The sequence below is a fragment of the Ruditapes philippinarum genome, unplaced genomic scaffold (assembly GCF_026571515.1).
Source record: "Ruditapes philippinarum isolate M1 unplaced genomic scaffold, ASM2657151v2 ctg4911_1_1_1_1, whole genome shotgun sequence".
NCBI classification, from domain to species: Eukaryota; Metazoa; Mollusca; class Bivalvia; order Venerida; family Veneridae; genus Ruditapes; species Ruditapes philippinarum.
The window spans coordinates 21,553-44,500 of record NW_026859145.1 but is presented as its reverse complement, the minus strand read 5'-3'; the positions used below and the strand labels follow the sequence as shown (position 1 = coordinate 44,500).

The window sequence follows — 22,948 nt, the reverse complement described above, 5'->3', positions numbered from 1 at the left end:
ACATCCATAAAACCTGAAATAACAAGAACATTATAGTATAACCAGTGTCAAACACATCCATAAAACCTGAAATAACAATAACATCATTGTATAACCAGTGTCAAACACATCCATAAAACCTGAAATAACAATAACATCATTGTATAACCAGTGTCAAACACATCCATAAAACCTGAAATAACAATAACATCATTGTATAACCAGTGTCAAACACATCCATAAAACCTGAAATAACAATAACATCATTGTATAGTCAGTATTAAAGAAATCAATAAAACCTGAAATAACAATAACATCATTGTATAGTCAGTATTAAAGAAATCAATAAAACCTGAAATAACAATAACAGCATTGTATAGTCAGTATTAAAGAAATCAATAAAACCTGAAATAACAATAACATCATTGTATAACCAGTGTCAAACACATCCATAAAACCTGAAATAACAATAACATTATTGTATAACCAGTGTCAAACACATCCATAAAACCTGAAATAACAATAACATCATTGTATAACCAGTGTCAAACACATCCATAAAACCTGAAATAACAATAACATCATTGTATAGTCAGTATTAAAGAAATCAATAAAACCTGAAATAACAATAACAGCATTGTATAGTCAGTATTAAAGAAATCAATAAAACCTGAAATAACAATAACATCATTGTATAACCAGTGTCAAACACATCCATAAAACCTGAAATAACAAAACATTATTGTGTGAAATAATAAAATTTCATTGTAAAGCCAGTATTAAAGAAATCAATAACAAAACATCATAATGTGTAGCCAGTATTAAAGAAATCAATGAAACCTGAAATTTGATCCCTCGGATAGGGTGACAAGCCCGTAAATCTGTGGATTTTGTCCCCTGCCGGGGAAATGGCATGTATGGTCTGGGCATGTGTGGGACAGTCATTTTTAACTAAGGGGGATGTAAAATTCAATGCAGGATTAAGCTGATTACCCATACATACCGCATACAGCAGTTATCATACAGCATTGTCAATGTTAATAATGTCATTATGTGGGGAAATTTGATTTGAATTCTAGGACAACTTTTCCTACTTCCGTCATTAATCACTAACTCTTATTTATAGTCACAGAATCTCTTAAACATGCAATTCAACAGAATAAAAAATACATGTAACCGACTTCATAGAGAAGCTGAATGAATCAATTACTGAAGATACTTGACCAGTGTACGGTCCATTTACAAAGAAGATATTGACTTAAGACCAGCAAATATTTACACAGATATTGTCACATCAATTTTGTCCATTTTTGTGTTCCTTTAGGCATCTCGTTTCTGATAATTATCTTCCATTTTTACATTCAATTGTTCTTTAATTAGTTAAACCTTTGCTGTAGATCACCTGTTAACAAAGACCTTTAACAGAAATCCTGTTTTCTGAAATCCTTTGAGGCTAATTAGGCCATACTTTTATCCATTGGAATAATGATGGTGTAGAATAACATGTTTTGAGAGGCGGCTTTGTGTCAATAAAAATATATTTTATATTTCTAAGGTGCAGAAAACATTGTATTTCATTCCTAAGTCTAGTGGCAACAGATTCTATCCATGCAACCAGGCAGTGCAGACCAAGATCAGACGGTTATATTTTATTATGGTCTTCACTGTTCCCTATCCAGTCAGTATGTATTTTGAATTTTTCCCTAAAAATGGTGAATGGTTTAGTCCCTATTGAAAGATGAGAAAGTCCAGTTAAGATATTTAATGGGGTAGGGGTTTATACAAAACAGTATTGTTTTATAGTATTTCCTTTCCATGTCAGGTCCGTCATAATGAATTTTTATGCCACAGTTCCAATTCCCCAAAATAATGTCCTAAATGATGCCATTTTGCAAAAAGAACCACTACCCTGCAATTCCTAGGTAACTTGACACTTCAATGTCTATTAAACAGGGATGCTCTCACATTCCGCTGTACCAATCCCTATATTGTCACAAAAAATCCTGGCCGTGCAATATAGCAGTTACACTGTTGAAGTTACACATGACAAAAGTTCAAACATTAATTTTGCTTTGTTAGGGGCCATAACTCTACTAATCTAAATGTTACCAAGACCCTTAAGTTAACATGCTGACTGCAGTTACATGTTTGAATTCAAATGAAACAAAAGGCTTAATATGCTATATTTTGCTTAAATAAGGGGCATAAGTCTGTGGATCTCTGAGACAAATGTCTCAAAATAAACTTGTGCAAAATTTAGAGACAGATTCTGTTGTAAACAAAAATTTGACAGTAATGTTGTGAGTAAGTAAGGCAAAACAACATTTTAGTCTTAGCTATTTGTAACTGTTTCTAAATTATCATTTTTAAGATTTTGTTCCTCTTTCCTCCATTAATGGATTACTAATTCAATTTACGAGTTACATTAATTCAAAAGTACTTTTCTAACCATAAATAAATGTGCTAGCTCTATTCAGACATCAAATTTAAAAGTGCTTTTTATTGTTTCAGAAGAATTTTAATCTTTATAATATTGCCAAGGCAGCTTTTGTAAGAAACAATACAACTGGTCATGTTGCATCTATGTTTGTATTTTTTAATTCCTTAAACTATAAACTATGAATGAACTATGATGGTGTTGGTAGTTTTCCGAATCACGTCAGTAACCCACAATGAATTTTTACCAGTCTGAGCACAACTCAGCCACCACATTGTTCCTGGGCAGTCAGTCTGTCAAGTTAACCAGTACTAGTTGCTAATGACTTTAGTCTTGGAAGGAACTGATAACTTCTGTATATGCCAGAGCCGAGGAACAAAGCAAATGACTGTAGAAAGGATTTCATGATCAATCACAACAGTCAAACGAGGAATAATGCAAATGACTGTAGAAAGGATTTTATGATCAAGCACAACAGTCCAACGCTCTACCTATTGAGCTAACCGGATGGTCAATCAATCATTAACATTCAGGTTAACCCTTTACCTGCTAAAACCAAAAGTGTTTAGCCTTTGCTACAAGTATAGAGCCAGGACAGCCTACACATCTGAGCTGTCTGATAAGGCTCTTAACTATTGTCAAAATCCATCAAAATTTGAATGGACTTTTAATGAATCCATTAAAAACATTGATAAGGAAGCTAAAGGTTAAAATCAAAACAAAGGTAACCAATCAAAATCACCTTGATCAAGAGGACCTCAATATCAGCCGACTAAAGAGAATAAGGGGCATAAATACTTTGAAAAAAGTCTGCGTGGGTGTGTGTGTGTTTTTTTTCCCTATCTCGCCAGTTATGCATTGATTTTCAAAAAGTCCAATGTAAATAAACTTCTACTATTTTGTAACACATTAATGACTGTTTAAATGTCTAGCCCTGACTGGCATGTACCTTCAAATAAACCAGAAACTCTAGAAAATCAATAGTTTCTATTTTATCTATTGACAGTGAAGCACAACAAGCCAAGAAATATGTGTCATAGGGATCTGAGTCTCATGACTTCAAATGCCACCTTTCAAGTGTATGGCCATTTTTCATATGACAATAAAGGAACATCAAGTAGACATGCTTTCAAATTTGTACATCATTCAGATATAATTATGTACGAGGGATGATCAAAAATTAACCGGACTTTGTAAATAATTCTTTACCCGTTTAATGAATTTACATAAAAATACACGGAACATAAATCGGAATATATCCCCTAAATGATACAAAAAATACCAACAAGAAAAATAAACAAATGAAATAGTTATGCTGTTATTGGCATGTACATGTAAAGCAATGCGGCGCACGGTATAACTTTGAAATTGACGTTAACGACGTCACAAGCGTGTTTTTCTTAACGGAGCACTTTTTACTCATTCACGGAGTAGGCCAATAAGTGGTACAGTCATGTTGTTGATGCGGCGGATCCACTGCCTATATATATTTCTGTACAAGTGGGTATCATATTGTATCGTAAAAGAATGAATGATGATAAAGAGCTCCTGTAATGACGCAAATTTCTGTTCTTTCCTCTTGTAACTTTATTGTTCGAAAAATTGCACATGCAATAAACAATATTATGTATAACAAATAATGTTAAATAATGTTGCTGAACGATAATGTATCATACATAAGGAAAAATAAAAGAATAATTCAACTGTGAACAAAATTGTCATTATTTCAAAATAAATAAAATGCATAGCCGATTTTGAACAGTGACTGTCTAATTGTTGACACAATTTCTCTAAAAAAAACTACTGCGTAAAATAAGAAAATAATTGATGGAATTGCAAACCAAAAATACAATATGTTTAATTAATGCATTAACTATTATCATTTTAAAATCCTTAGAGTTGACTGCACCGTCCCGTAGCTACTGTCGAACATCGTTGACAATGTCCGCAGTCAATCGACTGTCATTTTTTCAACGTCTTGGCGATTGACGTCACCAACGTCCTTGAACATTTCTTTTTTCTGTCTCTCCCTTACTTGTTTTCTATTTCTCTATTACCCTTTCTTAATCTTGTATGCTAAACAGAAATATGCTGTGGCTTTCTGGAACTTTTCCTTTGACAACCACAATTCTTTTTCTAGGTTTTAAACAGTTCATGTCTTACTTTTGACAAATTTTTCTTATTGATCGATTTTCGAGACATTCCGACGACATAGTTTTAACGGGAGTATTTCATTAACATGTGACGTTTGAATTGTGATTGCAAATATAAATATGGTTTAAATGAAGTCATTTTTACTGACAACGTCAAAGATATGGTTCATGACGTTTTGGCGTATTTTGAAATCTAAATGTGCCATATTGTAAAATATACGCAGCTTAAAGCGCCTGATGTCAAGGCGAATTTACGCACTGCGCCGGGTGTGCGTTACCATGGTTTTTGAATTCGCTGTTACGGACAAGCTTTTTGCGTTATCAGATTAGATAAAGCATCAGTTTACAGGTATTGTTTTCCGATTAAGTGTGATATATAACAATAAGTGATAGGTTGAAAATTCTTCAATTGACAGTCACAGTCCGGTTTATTTTTGATCATCCCTCGTACACATGAATAGATACAGAAGCCAAAATCACTCAAACAAGAACTGCAGTTGATAGCATAGTGGAACATGGCTGGCTAAAAAAAACAACAAGATTTCTGGGTTATGTTTAAGTTTGTGTAGATTGTTAGGGGAAATAACTTTAAGCCCAAGACAAGGTGTGGTCAGTTTAAAGATGGAAACAAAATCTAAAGCTTGTCAATATTTGGCATAAATTGAAATAAAATCTCAACATTAAACCATTACCATGAGGCAATGGCAAATTTTACATGTTCCACTCCTCTTTTCAGGAGCCATAACTCTGTAACACATAACAGGAAAGAGGGAGAGACATACCAGAAGTTTCGTGCAAGTTTGATTTAAAATCAAAATGAAAGTTTTATCATGTAGGCAAGGGAAAATTTGCTTTTTTTTTTTTTTTTTCAGGAGCCATAACTCTGTAAGTAATATGACAGAATTGAATTGTTTCATTATAGATCTACTAGTAATATAACTTTTTAAGTAACATGTTCAAAACATATCAAAAATGTAATTCTTATCGGTCAGACAAACATTTTTTCACACACCCAAAAATGCAAGGTAAAAGGACAACATATGGTCACTAAAAAGATTGCCATTAACACAAAGTGGTCACACGAGGTGAACCAAAACTTCTTACAATGACCAGAATAAATTATTATTAAAAGTACAGTTATCATTTATCATCATAAGAAATCTCAAATTACTGTAAATTACTGTTTGTCTCATGCAGCGTGCAAAGATATGACCAGATTTGCTTCTAAAAAACACAACTAAATTATGGCTGTATTATTCTTGTCTATGAGATAATGAGGAAACTATTGATTCATTCTGGAAAAAAAAAAAGATAAACTGATCCCTTGTGTTTGCATTTTCTTATCTGAAGAAAAATAAGCAAACATGTTTTATAAACAGCTTGTAATTAAACACCATAAGATATTGTCTCTTCACATGCAAAGTTAAATTTGCTGGAACAATATTATTGTAACATAGCAATGCAAAAATTCTGCCATCGCCAACCGGAAGAAATGGCCTGAAAACAATTCCATTACAATAAATCTAATATCATAGATTTCCCCATTGGACAGTGAGGATTCATTATGAGAAAATGATAGAATGTGCCTTAACCTCTCCCCACAATTAAATGACCGGCAAAATATCCTGCGGCTAGAGAATCTGTTTTTTTTACGAGACCAACGATTGTCAACATGAATATTCTTTATATCATTATTTAACAAATTCCCAAACAATTGAGTGTAAATGAACCCTATTTTGAATATATTGTAGATTGTTACTATAATGAACAGGAGTTATGGCAAAACTACCAGTACCTAAATTTTTGAAACTGGAATTTCTCCAGACTGGCCTGGTTCTGTAGGTGGCATTACCTTGTTACATGTCATTTTCCCCATTTGGGATAAAATTCTCTATTTCATTTTTTTCCCCATTTGGGATTAATTGCTCAGTGTCATTTTCCCTACTTTGGATTAATTGCTCAGTGTCATTTTCCCTACTTTGGATTAACTGCTCAGTGTCATTTTCCCAGTTTGGGAATAACTGTTCAGTGTCATTTTCCCAGTTTGGGAATAACTGCTCTGTGTCATTTTCCCCATTCAGTAGAACTGCATTTTCCTCATTTGGGAATAACTGCTCAGTGTCATTTTCCCCATTCAGTATGAACTGCATTTTCCTCATTTGGGAATAACTACTCAGTGTCATTTTCCCCATTCAGTATTTAACTACTCAGTGTCATTTTTCCCATTTGGGATAACTTACTCAGTGTCATTTTCCCCATTTGGGATTAAATGCTCTATTTCATTTTTTCATTCATGTTTAAATGCTCAGTCATTTTCCCATTTGGGATTAAAATGCTCTATTTTATTTTTTCATTTATGTTTAGATGGTCAGTCATTTTCCCCATTTGGAATTTAACTGCTCAGTGTCATTTTCTCCCATTTGGGATTAACTGGTAAAAAAAACATCATACAAACTGGCAATAACTTGAAAATTAACAAGTTCTTTCTGATGTTTTTTTTTTCAAACACTTTATGTTGACTGGAAGTAGAATGTCTAGCTTTAATTATTTCCCATTTCCTTACATTTATTTCTGATGCTTCAATACTAGTTCTTACATTTGAAAGGCTTCTATGAACCCAGGTGCTGATGGAATATCTGATTCTATTACTTAGTGCGACATATTTCAGGAACTTGTCTAAGAAAATAAAGGTCGGTGACATGTTAAAGTTAAGAATTGAGGACAAGATGTGTGTTATTTCATACACAATACTGGTTTCTATATATCAAATTAAATTTTTTTAACAATTTTTAACTTTCAAAAAACTGGAAAAGAATGAAAACTTTTTAATTTAAGTCACCAAACTTGTTTCTGCTTTCTAAAGAATGAGAATGTGTTGAAACTTCAAACACATTAATATGAGAGCATAATAGGAGGTCACTGTCCAAGGCACATTACTCTTACATGGATTTTGACAGAATTATAGTCCTTTTTGAACTTAGAAAAAATTTACATTGTCCAGGCTCAAGCAATGAGAAAAGTCGGGCACCCTGACTTCTGACAGCTCTTGTGGTGTTTTATTTCCTTACAGTAAAAGAAGAAGTTGGATCAAGTATTATTGTCAGGACTGCTAGAAAACTGTACGTAAGAACACGAGAATAATGTCTTAATCTAAAAACATCACAAATTCATTAATATTAATTATAACCCTTAGTTGGCAATGGCAACTGAATCTACTCATGAGACTATGTTCAGCCGGAGCATCCCAGCCATCTGATCAGAGCTCACTGTTTGTTATTCAGCCAGTACATATTTTGAAATTTTCCCTAAAAATGATTAATAGATTTGTCGAAATTTAAAGACGGACATAAGTAATATTATGATATTTTATAATTTAGTGAGGTTAGGCCTAACATACCTTTTTCAATATTCATGAAACTTTATTGTATTAAAAGTCACAAATTATTACCTGAGTTGCCTTTGCCATACATAAAATTTGACCAGATTTATCTGCTTATACATGTATAATTTTAGTACTTTTGTTTCTAAAATTTCTAAATTTTTCAAGTTACAGATCTGAACTCAAAGCAGGGCAACATATGGTAACATGGTAAAAGTTTACTTATATTCAAGCAACCCTTTAAAATGACATGCCCTGTTTTGTAGAAATCTGAGTAAACACATCTCATATGTTTATATTTGAATGATAATATCTGTACCGATTAACAGGTATCAATTACAATAGGCCAAGTGTTGCTTAAATATTCTAAACAAGTATTTTTCTCATTTATTGCCTTATTTCCCTACATAGGAGGTCAATTCAGACTGGCTGTAACTGGCTAATACCAGTAATATTTTACAAGCATTACCACACAAAACAAAGACAAAAAAATAAATCAGAATTCTGTCTCCAGTCTGTACATGAGAATAGGAAAACAAAAGTTTATAAAACCACATAATAACAATAAGTTTACTGAAAATTTTGTCCTGGATTATGCAACTTCAGAAATATATGGCTATCATAAACAACAAATAATTGGTACTTACACTTCCTAACAACAGTAATTTATAGTTACACCAGTCATGTATTCATAACCCATCTAATATCTTTAGATTCCTAACATAACAAGAAATTATCCCCAAGATACAAATAGAACCTTAATTTCTAATTTAGATTTATTTTTGAAAATAATTATGCAACATTGTATGTAATTAATTCTTCAACTTCAACATTCTTTTGCAAACTTTAACAAAGATGCTTACAGGTCTTAGAAATACACTTTCAGTATGAGGTGTGACATTTGAAGTTTGTCAACCCTTTCCAAGATGTATATATCTAAAAATACAGAGTGTAATATATATTTTACAATTTTTTTTTCATAAAAACAATAGAACTTATCATAATCATTTGTGAAACAAGTTTACGGTGTCCTGTGAGAGTTTGGGCTAGCTAAAATGAACATGATGTTGACATGCAAGATTTTGAATAAATCTTGCGTCGTCACACATATTTTATGCATCCGAGACACAAGATTTGGTGGTGGAGGTTTTGGTAGTTTTCATTACAGATACATTGAATTCACTAGAGCACAGTTCAGCCACTGCATTGTTCCTGGGCAAGATGTCAGGCAGTTTACCAGTACTAGTTGTCTTCACATTCACAAGGAACTGATTACTTCTGTACATGACAGAGCAGAGGTACAGTGGGAATAACCGTAGAAAGGATTTCATGATCAATTACAACGAAAGTGACCTTCGCCGTCTGGGAATTGAACCCGGGTCATCCAATTTACAGTCCAACTACTAACCTATTGAGCTAACTGGACTATTGCAAACTTTGGTCAAAGGACTGCAACTTTTTGAACAGAAGTGCATCCCAAGGACAAAAAAAAACAACTCGATGTTTTACAATTTCCATTTATTCATGGTAAATTGGTAACTTTAGTAAAAATAAGAATTTATTTTCTGTATAATTAAGGCAAGTTACATAGATAACAAGCTCTAGTTTATCTCTATGATGGAGTGGAGTTCCTTTAATTTAGATGATTACATGTCTCTTTTAGAGAACTACGCTCTATTTCAGTACTAGTGATCATAAGCAAAGTTCTCAGACAGTGACATATTAAAGATGAAAATTTAACTGGTCCAAACAGGACACCATGAATTCTGCATGTACACATGCTTAAAGTAACTTAATAAGCCTTGTCATAAAAGTGAAATATATAAAGATTGTGAGCTTACATGACTTCTGCTAAAATAAATTCTATTTCCAGTCAATTCATTGATAATAATAGCTCGATAAAATTCTAGAGAAGCAAGGAAATATATTTTACTGCCTGTGTGTTTCCCCTGGGATAAAACGTATCATTGCTTTGTATGGTAATCAACAGTGGGAAATCAACAAGTTTTAATGACATTCTATTAACATCCAATATTAATTTAACAAGTGCTGTGGTGAGGCAACATATAATTCCTTATGGCATCATGGGAATGTACTTTAAAGCTAGATTGATTTATAATATCCCCAGTCAAAAAGAAGAACAATTCCTTTGGGAAACTGATGCTGTTTTCTTAGTTTTAGAGTGAAGAGATCACATTTAAAATTGTAATTTTGTTTTAAAAGTGTTTCTGGGGACCGGAGTTTCTGCAGATACATCTGTGAATTGGGTGACCCGGGTTCAATTCCCGGATGGCACAGGTCACTTTCGTTAATTGATCATGAAATCCTTTCTACGGTCAGATGCGAACACATCTGCGGATGTTTCAAAATTCAAAATTGTACCAGTTCATGTTAAATCTTGAATTCTGCTTAAGCCGGTGCTAGGGGGTGTGGACGGTAGTTTGCACTTGACAGTTGACAGTACCGTCCATGACAGGATTCAAACAGAAATCTGTCCACTAACTTTAAGCACTTTTCAAGGACTTTTTCAAGGCAAATTTTGCATTTTTAAGGACAGTCTGACACATCCAAAACTATGCAATGGGCATTTCAAACATTGCTTTATATAACTGATGGATAATCTTGAAGCAACTTGAGCAAGAATTTACATTTTTTCCATTCTTAGACTTTTTTATCCATAATTTTCAAAGTTTACTATTTGTTTATACGTGTAAAAACCGGTAATGCAAACAGTGATGATATTGTACACATGTATACTTTTACCGATAACATAGAACACATTTGTTATTCGTACTCATAAACATCCGTAACATAAATAAGTATGGGTAAAAAAAGAATTTTCGTTAAAGTTTTCCTTTCCATTTTGAACAAAAATGGTTTAAATTTCCTTGTTAATTGATGATCACTTTCATTTTTACAAGAATCAGAGATTTTCAAGGATTTTTTTTTCAAAATCAAGCCCTTTTTAAGCACTTTTTCAAGGACACCCTCAATTCAAGCACTTTAACAAGACAGAGAACATTTTCAAGCACTTTTCAAGACCTGTGCTAACCCTGCATGAACAGGCTCAATCAAACCGAGCCTGCAACATTTTCAATTTTGCCTTGTGCTTTCTTTAGGGATTCATATTTTCTCTATTTTCTGTTATTTAAGTATAAGTTTTGATCAAGTTTCCATGTTTAATAATTTTCTCAAAAGAAATATTTTTTTTTTCATAGAATTTAAATTTTTATTTCTAATGAAATCAAGTGTGTTTAAAAACATTTAAAACTACAGAAAGTCTCCCTGAGAACTTTTTTGAGGTAAAAAACAATATTATAATATCTTGTCCCTTTTTCTTTTTTCTGGCCTTTACGAAACAGGTTCAAATCTACCTATTTACAGCATTGGCTCCCATATACAATATATGCCGGTAATCTCTAATAAATTTAATACAGTAAAATTTTAAAATCATTTCTTTTCTAAACATCCAAAAAGTTCTTTTCTAAACATTCAAAAAGAAGTGTTACATAATTATGTTGAGGGAACACATATATTATATCATGCTGCTTTGCATAATTTAAAATAATAATCATATACAATTTGTGCATTAATCTTCCTTAGTTTCAAAAAATCTTAGGGATAAAAGTTAATTATCATAAATATTAATTAGTATATAGATGGTAAAAGTGTAAACTACCGCAACAAACAATACGAAAAACAAACTGAGTCATTTAACTTACCTAGTACGGTAATCATTATTCCTACAATCAAAACCAGTCCCGACACGGTTGTGACCACAACGCCTTTTCTGAATGGTCTCTGACTAGATGTGCCCATAGATGAGCTAAAATGATGCAGCCCAACATGCCGTGCCTCCCCATAGCGTAATCCACGGGAAACATGTATCCCAGCAGACGCAAACATTACAAAATGCTCCTTAAATCGCCCTCAGGTGGCTGTCAGGTGTTCTAATGGCAACAAAGTCAACATCCTGAAAAGAAAATACAAATAAATGTATATATATAAAAAAAAATCACAAATATTTAGATAATTAATCTTTTAGCAAGCTTATGAGATAAACATGTACGGTAATATACAAAATGGACTTTTTTCGCATGACAGCATTCAACGTCATTTCTGGGATTTGAACCAAAAGCAACGAGGGTCAATACATGTAGGTTTGTCATCAGCAGACCTTGATGATTCAGCTACAGATAAGAGAAAATTAATCCTAATCCATTAATACTATCACAATATTAATATTAATAAATTGGAACAAACATTTAACACAGGTTATGTTTTAAGGTTTGTTTATTGACATTTACCGATGTTTCAACTCTGATGAGGCCATTAATCCATTAATATTATAAACACATAAATAGTATCTTTCTGTTACCAAATTATACAAATAATATGTTAACTATAAAATAAAACTTCCTTGAATTAATATTTTAATTATTTCTGTATCAATCAGCCTTTTTTTCACCTTTCAAGCATTAAATTATTTTAACATAACTTCCCTTTTAAGTTTTTATACATAAACTAAATTTTTGATGCTGTAATGTTAAGGATTACGAATCCTTATGAATCGTTTAACATCGGCTAATGTAGGATAGTATCGTGATAATCCAAAACCACTCTCGTGTTCTTTCGGCAGTTTTAGAATACCTATTGTTAGTGGTTTTTTTTGTTATGTAAGAGGCTGTTTTCCACTATGATGTCACTTTTCGATAAAATTTTCAATATGTCCTCTTCCATGGATATTCATTAGGGTCTGTAATCCTTAATAAAAATCAAATGATAAATTTCATATTGAGAAATAGTCAATATTGTATTTCTTACCATGCTTTCAAGCATAAATTCAAGCAATAGGAAAAGAGTCTGATAAATTACTTCAGAATACAACAGATGATTGACAAAATACACTGAACTGGTAATATAATCACTGTAACAGGATAACTTGTTACCCTGAAGCTAGTTGGAAAAATATTGACGCTGGAAATCAATAAGTTGATTTATTTTTACATTATTTTCTAAGCATATTCATGCAAAACAAACTTGAGACAAGTGTCACCATATAGAATTGTTTACCAAGTGGGGTGAAAATGTGTAATGTGGCTGGGTAGTTCTGACAGTCTATTCTTATTAGGGCTGAGGAACATTGTTCCAAAGATCTCCGTTTCGGGTCCAAGTCAGTCTTCGCATTTTTCTCTCTCGATTTATTTACTTTAGTTCTCAACATGGGAACATAATGAAACAGTTTTTACTAAGTCAAGGGCAATAACTCTACAAATACTGGATAAATACACAAGAGAAATCCAAGTTGCAAATATACGTTGCAAATTTTCACTTAGTCAAGGGCAATAATTCTGACAAAACATATTGATTCACAAGCAAAACCCCAGATGCAAAACTTCACATGCTGATCAACATTCCTGTAAAGTTTGATGACCCTATGTCAAATACTTTTGACCTACATGTGACACAAGTTCAAAGCAAAGACAAGCAAAGACAGTAACTCTACAAATACTAAATAAATCCAAATGAAAATACACAAGTGCACAACTACACATGCTGATCAACATTCCTATTAAGTTTCATGACTCTAGGTCAAAAACTTTTTGAGTTACAGTCAACTATCGTTATCTCGACATGGCTTTTCTTGATATTTCGTAATATCGATGAAATTTTGAAAGTCCCGATTTTCTTCCTTCTTTATCTATATTGGAAATATTTGTTTATCTCGATAATTTTATTTCGCTATTTTCAGTATCTCGATGTAAAATTTCAGCCCCAACAGTTATTTTCACACTATTATCCTTTGCTTATCTTGACTAATAATTTTCTTTCGTCTGTTCCTTCAGACGTGTGAAAAACACAAACTAGACAATAATTGCTCAATAGCCCGTGTCATAATGATGATTATGTTTGTAACAAGTTAAGCTGTTTTTTATAAAAAAATAATCTATTTAGTGTGATGATTGACCTATGTGTAAAATGAGTGAATTTTACGTTCTTTATAAATATTCGAACACTGTATTAATTCATTATGACTTTAAATGTAAATGAAATAGTGAAACATTAATAGAAATGCTATCGTTGCAATAATATTTCACAACATCACCACCAAATCCATCAGCAGTCGAACAATCTCGAGAAAGACCCGATAAATAACCCGGGAGGATATCCAGATCAACCACCCTGAAAACAATGTTTTCACTATATTAGTGTATTACTGAGTAAACCTCACTACGTGTTTTTATCACAGACGCCCTTATTTCCGCTGGTAAACATCCGCTTATGTTACTTTTTTTAATATTGACTAGGCTTATGAAAACAAGACATGGGGATATCATAGTTTATTTGACATAAGGTATGCACATGTCTTTTGTAAAAATTAGTTTCTGCCTTATTCAAACCCAATATGTTTATCTCGACATTTCGTTATCTCGATTTATTTTGGACGGTCCCGATGACTTCGAGATAACGAGAGTCAACTGTATGTGCAAAACAAAATGAGAACAGACAGACAGACGGAAGGATGGATGGATGGACAAGGGTAAATTTAAATGCCCCCCCCCCCCCAAAGTGGGGGCACAAAAATATACTCAGAATTAAATTACAAATTATACACCTTTTGCACAACTGAATACTTTGCCTGATTAAGTTAAAAGCCTTTAATGCTGTTCATTTTTTACGGCATTTTGCACAATTAAAATCATTACTTATTTCTAGATAAACAGAATGAACAAATGATTTGAAATTTTGCACAAAAGTGACTTGTGTAGACCTGTACATCAAAAGGAATACAAATCTCAAAAAAAAAAATTCCAGTCCTTTCATGTCAAAATACCTTTGAGGAGTCCCTGAAGTAATCAGAAAATTTTACATGATTAATGATAAGTATTTATCAGTTATCAAATTATAAAAATTAATGTTCCACAGCCCTATATGATTAATCCTGTCTATATGTAGGTTAAATCATTTCATTAATACAGTTAGTTATACAATTCGACATTGAATGTCAAGATCCTTTGAACACCTAAATATAACTTATAACTTGTAAGTGTAAAGTTAAGGGGTTACTTATTCAGGGCTGGCAAAATCTGATTTTGACTTACTTGTCCGTTTTTATCTGAAGCATTTCATATATGATATTTATATAGTAAATTATTGAAAATTTCTACTTGTCCATGCAGGCTGTGGGACAACCTTGTAATTTAATCAGGACAACTGATTTTGCCATCTGTGCAACATGCTGAAAAAATATTGAAAAAACTTTAAAAATGCATAAAGGGGAGATAACTAAGGAAAATTGATGCCACAGTGGCATGTTTATGTAACTTGCAAGACCCATGAGCTTTGTATTGGTAGCCTCTACTCTAGGCAAGTATTTACATTGTAGTATGTTACGTAGCCAACGATATGCTGTAAAAACTTATGTTATATCCAACTTGCCTAAATTTGGCTAACCATATTAACCTATTTTACAAAAATGACAAGGGGAAAAAATTGAACTTTGGTCAGAATCAAATGTTTTGTCTTAATAAAAAAATTTAGGTGAATAGTTTGAAACCAATAAAACAAGCAGAACTTTAAAATTTAGAAAAATTATCCAACTTGTCAAAATGGCTTTACTTTACTGTATGGTTTGACATATTATGAATCTTTAGATTTTTGTATTTTCTGATCGCAGATCAGATAATACATAGCTAACATCCACGGTCTAACACAAAATTTCCTAACAGACCTAACAACGCAAATTAGTTCTCACTCAAAACTGCTTAAAAACCAGCAATTTAAAAGAAAGAACAATTTTTTGTTACAAGTGTCCAACAAATTACTACACATTCAAACTTTAAAAGTAGCGTTGGCTTATAGAATTGTCAATAAATGCACACGCACAAATTACGCGGATGAATATGATGTTAATCAATGAAAATGCTATTTTTAGCAATGTCGATTACCGAATACAACACAAATAAATCTGACTGCTGAGTAGTTAAATATATAGTTTCTACATGTTGGACTGTTTGGGCGAGAAGATTTTTGCTAAATTATTTACTTCAATTTTAAACAACAGGTTTACCCTGAACAAAATACCTCGAAATTACCCTAACCGGAAGTGCAATGGAAATTCTAAATAAAGAATGACTTGATTTTATTCATCCTGTGCTGCTTTAAAAACCCGAAATGCAATGGAAATTCTAAATTTACAATGACTTGATTTCATTCAGCCTTTTTCTTAGAACTTCTCCGTGGTGCAGGGGTAACGCGCTCGCTTGGTGTGTGAGAGGTCCAGAGTTCAAATCCCAGTCGAGTCAACATTTTTTTAATTCTCTTTTTTAGTGTCTTTGTTAAGGAAATAGCCACGATATGCAAGGATAAAGTGTGGCTATCATAAAAAATGAACATGAATTATTTTTGATGCAACTCTAGTTATGCAAAATTATCAAACTCTGGTGCCCTGCAAGAGGACTTATAGTACATAAAAATAAACTTATACAGGAAAACACATACAGATATACAGTACTATTTAGATTGCAAAGATCAGAAAATACCACAGAGCTTACAGCACTTTGATTCAATATGCTAGGCTAGGGCATTAAAATCCCTACAATTTTACTACATTACCTTTATTACATACAGATATAGTAAAATCTTTCAAAGTATTAAGTTATTAACCTTTGACTACACATAACTGAAACAAGAAGTATCTTTTAAAACAATACTCGGCCGAAGTAAATCTGTTTGATAGAGGTGTAACGATTCATCGATGCATCAATACATCGCGATCTGCCCTGTCCTCGATGTATGCATCGTAATGAATTAATAAATTCCAATATATCAGGATGCAATACATATTTCACCATCTGATGCATCGATATAGCGGGAAAGTATCGCAATACACTGATAGTTTATATGGTATAATGAAAAATACCTTTAATCCTTCAGTAAAAAGTAAAAATCCTTTAAGTAGTAAGTAATGTAAATTGTTGAAAGATCAAAACTTGAAAATAAGTTATAATAACAAGTTGAAGAGTTTATTGTTTTGTTATTGTAATAGTTTTATATTACATTCGTAATTATGCTGTGAACAAATGACCAAGTTTTTTATATAGATAAAGTCTGTATTGTGATACACATTGCATCGAAACATAAGAATCGCAATATGCATCGCATTTTATCAAAGTATGCAATACATATCGTGAATCGCATCGTTTGGAAATGCAAGTATCATGATATTTAGGCCAACATTTTTTTATAAAATGTTTTACGGGACCGCCGACCGTATTTTTAGAGAAAATCAAATAAAAATAAAAGTTCATTTAAGAACTTTTATTTTCATTTTGTCCGCCGACCTCTCTTACTCACTTCTGTCAAAATTAAAAGTTACTCGGTACTTAACTGTAGAATCTTGGTAAAGCAAAGGAACTTGCTTAAAACAAATGACAAGTTAATCCCTTTGATGTTTACAAGAATGTTACAAAAGGCGTAACAAAAGGGAAGGGCAATAACTTAACAAGCTTGTAATAAATTAACCCGTGTGAATATCACGCGACACCGGGTCATGAAAGGTCGCGGGGTCATAAAAGTTCGCTTTCAATACAACTCTGGCAATTTGAGGAATAAATATTAGAGCATTTTATCACACATGATAGCCTGCAAAGGTGTTAGAAAGCACGACTGGGAAGTAAACATCCATTGCATAAGTTGATTTGAATCATCTACACTTTCAGAACAGTTGTAAAAAAATTAAATGGCACGGGATCAAAGTCGTTGATCGACTAAGTGTGTCAGAATGAAATATTTACTCGATTTACCACGGAACATGAGAAAACTTGAAACATTAAAATTAGACTCATGTATAGGTTTTTTATAAAAAATATAAGGGGAAAATCCTGGGACTTGCATTTTACTTTGACATATCGAGAAAATTGAGTAATCGAAATTCAACGCGTACGAGTTCTACTTACATTGTAGAATCTAACATTTATTGTTAGTAAATTAATAATAAAAAATCTTTATTATGAATCTTTGAAAACAATTGATAAATTTATAATACCAAAATAATAAATTCCACGTTTGCGTGAAATATGGAATATATTTTCACGAAACATGATAAAATGCCACATATTTTCACGAGCCGGTACGGCGAGTGAAAATATGTGGGATTCTATCATGTTGAGTGAAAATATATACCATATTTCACAAAAAACGAAAAAATAACCTTTTTAGTTAATTTCATTATCAAAGAAAATGGTAACGAATCCCCTTGCTTGCTACCAACTTCAATTGTACAGCGCGCAGTAATTTATGCGTAAGCACGCGCTGTTTGGCGCTACATTGTGACGTCATGTAAACAACTCTTTAAACGTCTGTACAGCGTTAATTACTAAATTAAAGATATTGGTGTTCGGATTAATTTTCTTAGTTAGCCCATTTTCTATCATGCTAGATAGTTTTCAAAAAACAAAATTCAAGAAAAAAGTTGTTTTGTATTTATCAGATTTTTTAAACAAAACGGCGAAAAGAAGTCCCTTATAATAAATATGAGTTTTGACTCCGCCCACTTTCATATTTATATTTCATATTTATTTTCAAAAAAATATGAAATATATTTGACTGATATAGCACCATATTTCATGGGTAAAATTAAATAATAAAGTTTATATTATATCATGACCAGTAGACTAAAGGCAGTAGTTATGTGTTTTTACTAGATCAATATTGAGAAATTGGCCTTTTTTCAATGTAAGATTATGAGCATAAGTCCTCATTTCTGTAAAAATTGCCTGTAATAAATTCTCTACAGAAAACCCTGATTTTGTAACAATGTATGCCATTTTGATTTCTATTTACTGTCAATGACTTTCATTTTACTAATCATTTGAACTATGAATAATTTTCAGAAATTGCAAACTTTTTGCACATACATAACTTACTCTCTTAAAGATAATTTAAAGTTGTTGATTTAATTTACTTTGTGAAACTGACATTGTACAATATTATGTTTGTACCTCTGTGAATGGTTAAGGTTTCTGACCTCAAATCACTCTCCCTGTGTGATGTTGTTGATAAGAATCCTGTCAGGAACTTAATTTGGATTACCATGACATGTATGAGGAAACTATCAGTAAGCTTATAATAGGTTGGTTGTTCTATCACTATAATCTGGTTGCAAGCTTGCTTCAGTATTGTAAAGCTTGAGAGTGGCAATACAACCTTGTTTGGATACTCTTGAAATGAAGGGACTAAACAATGAATTTGGAGTTGTGTGGCATGTTTGCCCTAAATGCGAAAAGACAAACTAACACAAATTCTAGATCAGCATTAAATATTTACATAAAACAAAAGCAAAAGTGACTTAAAACATTTTTTTTCAATTATTTTGTTAAAAATCATGTCAAAAATATTTCAAAACTATAAAATCATTTATTTTATGGATTAAAAATCTGTTTTTGGAGTGTTAAGAAAAATGTTCGAAAATAAAAAATTTTCACCTCATTTGTCATTTTATTTTTATTTTGTGGTCGACTGATCAAAAAATTGAATTTTATTTTTATTTTTATTTATCCCCCCCGACCCAATTTTTTTAAAAAATGTCCCGTAAAACATTTAATAAAAAAATGTTGGCCTTATCGTGACAGAAAAAAATGGCAATGCACAGCCCTACTGTTTGACATGGAAAATTTTGTAATAAATTCTAAGTTTTCAATACAAAAAGAAATTTTAGCAATGCTTGCATAACAAGCATAACAAGCAAATTTGTTGAATTTATATCCCCCGCCGAGTACTGGTTATTATTAACACAACAACTGAAGACATAAGGCTTTATTTATATATTAATCATGGCATAAACAGTAATATTCTTTGAACTTGATAAATATTCAGGGCAATAACAGAGCCATAACTTTGTGTTAAATAGTAAAATCTGGAAATGCCAATGAGATGTATGCATACTACATAACTAATCAAGGGCCATAAATCTGAGTTATAAGAATCTGACTGGAACAAGGCGACTATATGCACATCTCCTCTTAGTATCCCATAAATATGGATACTGCATAACTAATCAAGGGCCATAACTCTGAGTTAAAGTGTCTGACCGGAACAAGCTGACGATATGCACATCTCCTCTTGGTATTGAAGGTTCCCATAAAGTTTCGTTGAATTCCAGCCAGTAGTTGCAGAGAACTACTCCGGAAACGATTTTTACTCTATATGCATACTACATAACTTATCAAGGGCCATAACTCTGAGTTAAAGTGTCTGACCGGAACAAGCCGACGATATGCGCATCTCCTCTTGATATTGATGATTCCCATAAAGTTTCGTTGAATTCCAGCCAGTAGTTGCAGAGAACTACTCCGGACGCGATTTTTACTCCATATGCATATTGCATAACTAATCAAGGGCCATAACTCTGAGTTAAAGTGTCTAACCGGAACAAACCGACGATATGCGCATCTCCTCTTGGTATTGAAGGTTCCCATAAAGTTTCGTTGAATTCCAGCCAGTAGTTGCAGAGAAGTAGCGCGGAAACGATTTTTACTCCATATGCATACTGCATAACTAATCAATGGGCCATAACTCTGAGTTAAAGTGTCTGACAGGAACAAGCCGACGATATGCGCATCTCCTCTTGGTATTGATGATTCCCATAAAGTTTCGTTGAATTCCAGCCAGTAGTTGCAGAGAACTACTCCGGAAACGATTTTTACTCTATATGCATACTACATAACTTATCAAGGGCCATAACTCTGAGTTAAAGTGTCTGACCGGAACAAGCCGACGTAATGCGCATCTCCTCTTGATATTGATGATTCCCATAAAGTTTTGTTGAATTCCAGCCAGTAGTTGCAGAGAACTACTCCGGAAACGAAATTCGGACGGACGGATGGACAGACGGACGGACGGACAACGCCAAAACTATATCCCCCTCCCGATTCCATCGGCGGGGGATAACAATAACATGATAATTATGTCTTGTAGCTATCAGGGTCTTGTAGCTATTAAGAAAATACATGTACCCACTTTGTAAACATTGAAATTTTATTATAGCATATTCGTTATATTGATGATTTAAAGACAAACAACTTCTATTTAAGGTGTCCCTTTTAGCAGTTTTACCTTTGACTTTATAACTTTTGTTATCATTTACAAATTTACCAGGGTCCAGGACTTCAAATAGAATGGTCTGGAAACGCGCTATATAAACCTTTCGTGCTACAATTAAACATGTCTCGGTATAACTACAATTAATGATAAATAACCCTAATAACTTGACTATGCCGAGACATCTTTTTTCGTAAAATTGGTCTGACTCCGGACCATTCTATGAGGGTTGTCCCAAAATATCGTAGACAAAGTCTGTTACTCAATCAATTATAATACAATAGAGTCCTCCAGCTAGGAAAAAGTCAATACACCTTTTATGTGTGTCTATGAGAAATAAAATCAAAATACCTCCAAAATTGACCAAATTATCAACATTTAAAGAATGCTACCTTTACATACCCGGCACACGCCGTCATAAACGTCATGACGTTATAAGATTTTTTAAAATGTTTTTCAAAGTATTCACCGTGTTTCGCGATGCACTGTCAGTGTATCATAAACGTTTTCAAAACAGTCCTGCTTCAATGTACTCAACACTCGCAGAATTGAGTTTCCTAGGGGAGTTTGTTGAAGTTTTTGAACCTTTGACCTCGTAATTGTGATTTCAAATAAGGAAACACTGCAAGTCTTAGAACGTATGGAAGTCTCTGAAAACCTATCACATCAAGTTCAATCTGTGTCTCCTGAGATCTATCGCAAGGTGCATTATCTTGATAAAATATAATGTTCTCCATGTTGTCAATTAACGCTGGATGCTTCTTCAACTTAACACAGTATTATTGCGTTGCACCGCATTTTCATCTGACGTGGCCATTTTGGGCATTTTCAAAATAGCACTGCTGTTATGTATTATGCAACAGACTTTTTTTCAAATTAACGTTACATAAACGTCTGTTGGTGATATGACGTAAAAATGAATGACGTAATTCCACATGAATGTTTTTCCCATAATTATTATTATGCTAGAAGTTAAAGGCATTATTTTAAGAAGCATGCTCTCAATACTGACTAATATTTTATCGTGCTCCGGGTATGTTGTACTGTTAAATATAAAACCCTGATAAAAAGCGTTACCTAATATATTGGCTATGGATTTAAAGTAGATAAATTAACAAATGATCAAGGGAGATATCTGGTAAATTTTATTAAGTTATGAAGTCAGGTTGAAAAGAAAATAATGTAGTCTACAACATTTTGGGACAACCCTCGTATTTGAAAGACCCTGAAATTAACCTAAAAATTAAAAAACTTTCCTCATTCCTGTACATTTTATAATAGAAATATCCTACATACATTTTATTTTACAGTGGCGATACTATCCCTTACATTTTATTATAGAGCTATCCTTAAAATTTTATTTTAGAATGATCAATGAGATTCACTTATTACAGTTTGTAGTTTTAAAATGACCGATGAAAAGTCTTCTTCCCTGTTAATTTTACAGGAAGTCAAACTGATAACAGACTTGACTTTGTGCGAAAAATACCATGTAAGTCTGCTTGAGTAAGGCTAAGAATAAGAGTCACTGATTTCCCTTTGAACATTTGAGTTGGGCGATCATCTGTAAAAGTCAATCAGTTTACAGATCAATTAATCAATAAAAGACAATAGGTTCAATTTCATTAAGATTGCTTGATTGAAGAGTATCATATAATGATATATTGATAAGCATTAGTCAGCCATTAAACCTAAATAATCAAATAAATCAAATTTACAAAAAGGTCAGTCTGAAAATGAATTATAGTTACTTATCATTGATAAAGCACATAAAACTCAATAATGAACTTTGGACTTCTGGAGATATCACAAAAGAAATTTTCTACTAAGGGTTTTTTATTTGTTTGGGTCGTCAGACCGGACCAAACAAATAATGGTAGCGAAATTTCAGACCCTGAA

General features: G+C 32.6%; 1 protein-coding gene across 2 annotated transcripts in view; it reads right to left on the bottom strand.

Annotated features, from left to right (window-relative positions):
• Positions 1-22,948, bottom strand: part of LOC132755412 (uncharacterized) — a 44,894-nt gene that overhangs the window by 20,209 nt on the left and 1,737 nt on the right. For both annotated transcript variants that reach the window (XM_060746280.1, XM_060746279.1), the window contains exon 2: positions 11,671-11,921. In XM_060746280.1, coding sequence (XP_060602263.1) covers positions 11,671-11,854 — 184 coding nt within the window. In that variant the 5' untranslated portion in view covers positions 11,855-11,921. The remainder of the gene's footprint in view (positions 1-11,670; positions 11,922-22,948) is intronic.